At 45.9% G+C, this 7,211-nt stretch overlaps 1 protein-coding gene across 1 annotated transcript; it reads right to left on the reverse strand.

Annotated features, from left to right (window-relative positions):
* Positions 1-2,538: 2,538 nt before the first annotated feature.
* Positions 2,539-4,373, reverse strand: LOC121542352 (protein S100-A1). The gene is made up of 3 exons (XM_041851755.1): positions 4,241-4,373; positions 3,166-3,327; positions 2,539-2,807 (listed from the first exon to the last, which is right to left on the reverse strand). The coding sequence occupies exons 2-3, from the start codon at positions 3,304-3,306 to the stop codon at positions 2,643-2,645; spliced, it is 306 nt and encodes a 101-aa protein (XP_041707689.1). The 5' UTR covers positions 3,307-3,327; positions 4,241-4,373; the 3' UTR covers positions 2,539-2,642.
* Positions 4,374-7,211: the final 2,838 nt, after the last annotated feature.

Consider the following 7,211-nt stretch of genomic DNA (forward strand, 5'->3'; position numbering starts at 1 on the left):
AGACCACTCCATCAGAGCCCTCTCTTGCCACGAAATAGCTGGGTTATGGGTACTCAACCAGGGCATGCCCAGCACCACCGGATACGCAGGAGAGTCAATCAGGAACAGCTGAATCATCTCCTGATGACTCCCCTGCGCACACATCCTAAGTGGCGCCGTGACCTCCCTGATTAAGCCCGTACCCAACGGACGACTATCTAGGGCATGAACGGGGAAAGGAACATCAACAGGAATAAGGGGAATCCCTAACGCTAAACAAAACTTTTTATCAATAAAATTCCCAGCCGCGCCTGAATCTACCAGCGCCTTATGCTGGGAATGAGGTGCTACCTGTGGAAAACGCACAGGCATCCAAAAATGGGCAACAGTGAGCTCTGGGTGAGTGGGGCGCCTACTCACCTGGAGGGAATCCCCAGTGCGGGACCTGTCGTCATCCTCCCTAGGAGGCCATCCCCAGCACCTAGCCGCGGTGTGTCCTCCCCGACCACAGTTGGTGCAGTGGATGGACCCCCTAACCAACCGACTCCTCCTCTCTCTAGCGCCAGCGCCCCCGAGCTCCATAGGACACGGCTCGGAGGCGCTGGAGGGTGAAATGGACGGACCCCTCTCAGGACGTCCGCGGGTGGCCAATAGGTTATCCAGCCTGATGGACATGTCGACCAGCTGGTCGAAAGAGAGACTGGTGTCCCTACAAGCCAGCTCCCGACGGCCGTCCTCTCGTAGGCTACATCTGTATAGATCGACGAGGGCCCGCTCATTCCACCCTGCATCTGCCGCTAGAGTACGGAATTCGAGAGCGAATTCTTGGGCACTCCTCCTCCCCTGCCGGAGGAAGACCAGACGCTCCCCCGCCGCTTTCCCCTCCGGGGGATGGTCAAACACCGCCCTGAAGCGGCGGGAGAACTCGTTGTAGGTGATCGTCTCGGCGTCGATCTTCCTCCACTCCGCGTTGGCCCATTCCAACGCCTTCCCCGGACAGGCAGGAGATCAGGGCGGACACGCTTTCATGCCCGAGGGTGCCGGGTGTACGGTGGCCAGGTATAGCTCCACCTGGAGGAGGAATCCCTGACACCCAGCCGCGGTTCCGTCGTAGGCCCTCGGGAGAGAGAGTCGGATTCCTCGGGGTTCTGGCGCTGGAATGGGCGGACTGGCCGATGGTGCTGGCAGTGAGGGAGGTGGTGGAGGCGCTCCCCAGCCTCGGAGCGTGGTGATCACCTCCTGCAGGGCGGTCCCCATCTGCTGTATCTGGTCCTGTTGTTCCCGGACCTGGACCTCCAGTCTCGTCGGGGCTGCTTCGGCTCCTGCTGATTCCTTGTCGGGTGTGTAATTCTGTCACGATGTTTAAATGGTGTGGTGTGGAATCAGGCGCAGAAGCAGATGTACAGTCCAACAAGACTTTACTAGAGAGCAAAATAATCCAAAAACGGCCTGAGGCCAAACAGACGCACACAGGCGTCAAACACGAGCGCACAAACACAGGGCGCAAAAACTCTCCTCAACCGAGGAGGAAGCTAATCGTTACTGGCGTACCGAAACACGGGTAACGCACAAACACCTGACACGAAACAATTACACACAACACTACACTAACAACAAGGAAACTAAATAGGGTGCTTAATGAGACATAACACAAGACAGGTGTGGCTAACAGACAAAACTAATCAAACAGGAAACATGGAACATACAACGGTGGCAGCTAGAATTCCGGAGACGACGAACGCCGAAACCTGCCCGAACAAGGGAGAGAGGCAGCCTCGGCCGAAACCGTGACAATAAGCCATGTCTATGTCCTGGAAAGTTTGCTGTTACTTACAACAATCATGCTAATCACATTAGCACACGTTAGCTCAACCGTCCTGTATACGGGACACCGATCCCGTAGAAGTTAACAAGTCACATAATGAGTTGCATGGAATCTGTGTGCAATAATAGTGTTTAACATGATTTTTTTATGACTACCTCATCTCTGTACCCCACACATACAATTATCTGTAAGGATGGGGTGAATAACAGGGCATTATCTGATTGTCGTATTTTGCTGATGATTGTTAAATTGTAAAAAAAATGCCAATAATTATATTGTAAAAAAAGAAATAAAATTATCTGTAAGGTCCCTCAGTCGAGCAATGCATTTCAAACACAGATTCAACCACAAAGACCAAGGAGGTTTTCCAATTCCTCGCAAAGAATGTCACCTAGTGGTAGATGGGTAAAAAAAAAAGCAAACATTGAATATTCCTTTGAGCATGGTGAAGTTATTAATTACACTTTGGATGGTGTATTAACACACCCAGTCACTACAAAGATACAGGCATCCTTCCTAATTCAGTTGCCAGAGAGGAAGGAAACCACTCAGGGATTTCACCATGAGGCCAATGGTGACTTTAAAACAGTTAAAGAGTTTAATGGCTGTGATAGGAGAAAACTGAAGATGGATGGATCGTGACTGGCACTGTCTATTCTGTCTTACACTTATGGGACAAATTACAGGCCAAATACAACACAGACACAGGTCAGACAAATGTGACAAAGATACAGTTTGGGAAAGCCAGTGTTTATTCACAACAGTAAGACTTATTTATAAAAATGACATATAGAAAAGCATCCATTTCTGCTTCTCTTTCTCCTAGTCCTGTCCTCCCTCATTTCTTGCCGGCAACCTTCAGGATGTGGAGCTGGTAGATCTGTTCACAGGCGATGGAAAGGCCCACCACCAGAGAGACAAACTCCTCGAAGTTCACCTTCCCATCACCATTCTGGTCCAGATCCTTCATGATTTTGTCTATGGCGGCTGGGTCCTTCTGGGACTGAGAGGGAAGGTGAGATGGAGGAGATGAAGAGAGTGAGTAAGAGAGAGAGAGAGAGCGAGAGAGAGTAAGAGAGCGCGAGAGAGAGCGAGGGAGAACGAGAGAGAGCGAGAGAGAGAGAGAGCGAGCGAGAGAGAGAGAGAGCGAGCGAGAGAGAGAGAGAGAGAGAGTGCAAAAGATGGGAGGAGGGGAGAGGAAGTTAGATTGACTTTGGATACTCTTTATTCTAACAAAGTGAGAGAGAAATCATAACGAGAGGGAAAGGGAGTGAGATGAGCAACAGAGAGAAAGTGTAGAGGGACAGTGAGATAAAAACAGAGGGATAGAAAAGAGAGAGAGAGATTAATGTATCTGGTACCTTGAGGAAGCTGGCCAGTTCTGTTTGCATGAGTTCTTTCAGCTCCTTGTTGCTCAGTGTGTTTCTGTCACCGTCCTTGTCGGCATAGCGATGGAACACCGTGATCAGGGACTCCATGGATCTCTCCAACTCAGACGGCATGACGGCAGAGATATTGATACACTGGGGAGGGGAGAGAGAGGGAGGGGGGAGATTGGAGGGGAGAGAGCGAGGGAGGGGAGGGGAGAGAGGGAGGGAGGGGAGAGGGTGGGATGGTGTAAATTACAGTGGCAAATACATAGTACAGAGAGTGTCTTGATGGCACTAATATGCGAACTAATAGCGAACTATCCCTTTGCAGCAAACTAACTAAAAATGCACATTTAGGGAGGATGGGAGTTGGCTTTCTTTGTCTCTGTAAGCACAGTCTTTGGCTGCTGTTACTTCCTGGCAATTAAACTGTCATCTTCCACTCCTTTACACATTCCCGCTACCTCTGACCCCTCCTCTTTCTTTTGGTGCCTCCCCCTTTCTTTGGGAACATCCAACATCCCTAGCTGTGTAGATTGTCCTTTAACCTCTGTCATAGCTTGACCCTGTGACACATCATTATAACTGTCAACGTTTGGGGATTTATTGATGGAGATGGGGTGTGACAGGAGAGGAAAGGGTTTTGCAACAGTTCAGTGTAAAGAAATTAGGCTGTTGCCAATTGGTGAGTAACACCTATAAAATGACTTGAACCCGCTGAGAAAAAATGTTTGTAGGCCTAATAGAGTTCTAAAACAAAAACATTGCTTCAATGAAACATGAAAAGGTTAGCCTATATATAGACTACATTATCATAATCAGTAAATAGTTTGGCCCATCCACCTGCATAGTAAACCATAAAATAACTGATTTTTTATTCAAAGCAAGTGAAGACTAATGAACATTTTAGCCTACAAGTTTGCCGGACGAGACAGATCAGTAGCTAGTCCCAATTCGAAACAGTTATTACAGTTGTGTGAGACCTGTTTATTACAGTAGATAACCTACTCCGTTAAACTAAAGACACCAATAGTTGTAGTAGAATAAGTGAAAAACGGTTACTTACCGAACAGAGGTGAGCGGCTAAAAGAACAGGGTAGGGACGTAGCGTACTGCGCAAGAGCTGTGAGAAAGTTTGTTCAGGAATTTATAGAGAACAGGCAACGCCTGTCTGATTGTGAGTGTGTGTAGCCTATAGCGAGGGTGTGTGTGTGTGTGTGAGAGAGGGAGGGAGAGGAGAGAGGGGGTTAGAGATTAGACTTGGTGAATTCAACATGATAACTGACTGATCTGGGTGTGTCCCTGTTGTCAAGGTAACAGAGTACATGCCCTATTGGTTGTGTTCGTCTGTGCTTGCTGTATCTCGTGATGGTCCTTACTCTGCTGCATTCCTTTAACATCACTCTCTCATGCAGGCTGAAACCTGCCGAAAAACAGGAAAAGTCAAATAAGCCACTCCAGACTCAATGCCTAATGTAGGCCTAGCATTGGCGTTGGGACTGTCATGAATAATGCATTTAACTGGCACAAGCAGATACAAATAAAAAGCAATGCAATCTCCAAAATTAAGATTGATAAAGTGCAATGCCCTATGTACTGTACACCACAGGAGTTGGCTATATATTGGTCATGTTTAGCATCATCAGTTTTAATACTTTCCGAAGGCACTGTATATAAAGTGTAATATTGGGATGCAAACTCAAAATTGAAATCATTTGAACTCTGTACCTGACATGGTACAGGTGTCTTCTTTTTTAAAAGCCCATAACCATGTGTGTGAGGTGTATACTTTTGCTTCAAAGTAGATTTAGCCCACTGCAGTAATTAACTACCCCTTATCTCTTTCTATATCCAGATATTATTTGCCTCTTCTACCATCTTTCTTTCATTCTGCACAAATCCACATTAACTAGCCTACTGTATGTGATTTTAACACAACACTAAAGAGTTAAAGAACAAGTAACACATTTATTACAATTCTTACCAAAATATCTTAAAACTCTAAATTCTCAGTAAACTTATTAGTAAACTTTCAAAGTAATTTCAGTGCCTGGGGTTCAACATCCTGTGGGTTGTATAAGAGTGTTCATCCCTGCTCCTCTTGGAGTATGTGGAGGCCTGAGGTTCCTCCCCACCCTCCCTGCTCCTCTTACGGGACTGGGACAGCTGGGAGTGGAGGTCCTGCTGGATCTCTGGATCTCTCTATGTGCCTGTGGTAGGAGCGGGGCCTCTGGTGGCTGTCTATCTCACCGGAGAAACCAGGCGGCTGGATCACCTCTCTCCCCCTACACCTCTCACAGTGGCTGGGCTGGAGTATCCCCCCCCCCCTCATTTACTGCATCTCTATACAACTTGGAGAACAGCAAAAACAAGCAAAATTGACCCCAGCCATAATCACTGTGGCTGCTGTAGGTTAATTCACCTCAGTAGATCTACAAACACACAGCCTATTAGCTATACAATTGTAATGTTATACCCATAGATATTAAAACCATGTTATACCCCTGAAACGGGGGAAAGATGAGAAATGATTCACACTGACACGTAGCATCAGCCACTGTTCAGTCAGTTGTAATGATGAGTTGCATAAAGTCATCAACTCTTTTCATAGATATCTCTTTTCTCAAATTACATAGCATTTATATTTGTATTCTTAGGCATTACTAATCAAGCTCCGCACAAACAGACATCAATGGAGCACACAGATGATCGTGTTATCACATTCACATTAATTATTAGAATGTTACTTACAATTCTGTATTAATATCAGTGATGTGGTGGTAGAAAAAGGTGGGTCATGTAGTTATGGCCATGTGCAGGCTTCAGGGTCTCACCACACCTGCAGGCCCAGATTACCTCTTCTCCTTCTCAATGTGGACAACTAAGGGAAGCCATCTTGGGCAAAGCTGAATATATTCGGTGTTGTCAAAGGAAGACAGACTTGTAAGTAAAAGTAAAAACAAAAAAATGTTTCCATTGTTGAATGAAATGATTCAATCTGTCCCCCCAAAAATTATGGAGAATTTGTACTTTTAAAGTTACATTTTAAAAGCCTTACCTATGTTGCCCGGCTATTCACAGATCCTAGCCAAATGCTGCATCTGAAGAGATTTTATCCTGCAAAATGTCTAATAAATAAAGAATTAACACATGTGCGTAACCTACTCTATAAGCACAGTGTGTTATGAAGATCAGAGCATATTTTTGGTGAAAAGCATTCTGCTTCCCAAAATATAAATAGAAAATAGCACATAACAGGCCCGTATCCAGATCTAGGATCAGGTCCTCCCTGTCCATAAAATTCTTATTCATAATGATCTAAAAGGGAAAACTGATCCTCCTAGATCAGTACTCCTATTCTGAGACGCTTTATGGATACAGTAGCTCAGTAAAAAGACAACAAATCACCATTCTGACACTCAAATATTTTCAATTCAATTCAACAAAAATATGAACAGACCAAAACAAAAAGGACCTCAATCAAAAATATTGATCTGTAGGCAACCAGTTCAAACCAGTTCTGAGTGCGTAGGTATGATGTAGGGCAGGGCCCGTTTATCCATTTAGAATGGCACTTTGATCAATTCTGAACATGATAAAATCTGATGTTTTGTGCCAAACTGAGCCCTCGTTCAATATTCTCTAATAGGATCACCTGTTTTCCTGTTTTCTCTGTGGGTGCAATAGTATGCCTAGCATACTCCTCATGGGGCCTGGCTAACGCAGAGCTGTTGCAGCAGTCGCCAGTGGGGTTGAGGTTGACATCTTGCTCCGTGGAGGCTAACAATGTTTTATCGGCATCAGTGACATTGGTGGGGCCGGTGCACGGCTGGGGGACCGGGTGGACTGCTGCAGGTGCTAGATGCAGCAGTCCCAGGGTCATCATCCCTTTGGGCTGCTGTAGTTGCAGTTTTTTTTGCTTTCTACCAGGATTGAAAAAATCTGATATAATTTTTTGAGATGACATTTTGATTTTGATTGACATTGACAAATGACGGTTGCTCCTGCTAGTGCTAGCCTACAGGAAATGAATCGTC

Source organism: Coregonus clupeaformis, chromosome 28, assembly GCF_020615455.1.
Source record: "Coregonus clupeaformis isolate EN_2021a chromosome 28, ASM2061545v1, whole genome shotgun sequence".
NCBI lineage: Eukaryota > Metazoa > Chordata > Actinopteri > Salmoniformes > Salmonidae > Coregonus > Coregonus clupeaformis.

What these genes read in the sequence shown, in the direction of transcription:
- LOC121542352 (XM_041851755.1), bottom strand. Translation starts at nt 3,306, where the DNA reads ATGCCGTCTGAGTTGGAGAGATCCATGGAGTCCCTGATCACGGTGTTC. An exon ending in AACTGGCCAGCTTCCTCAAG is followed by an intron (nt 2,808 to 3,165) that starts GTACCAGATACA and finishes CTTCCCTCTCAG; the next exon opens with TCCCAGAAGGACCCAGCCGC.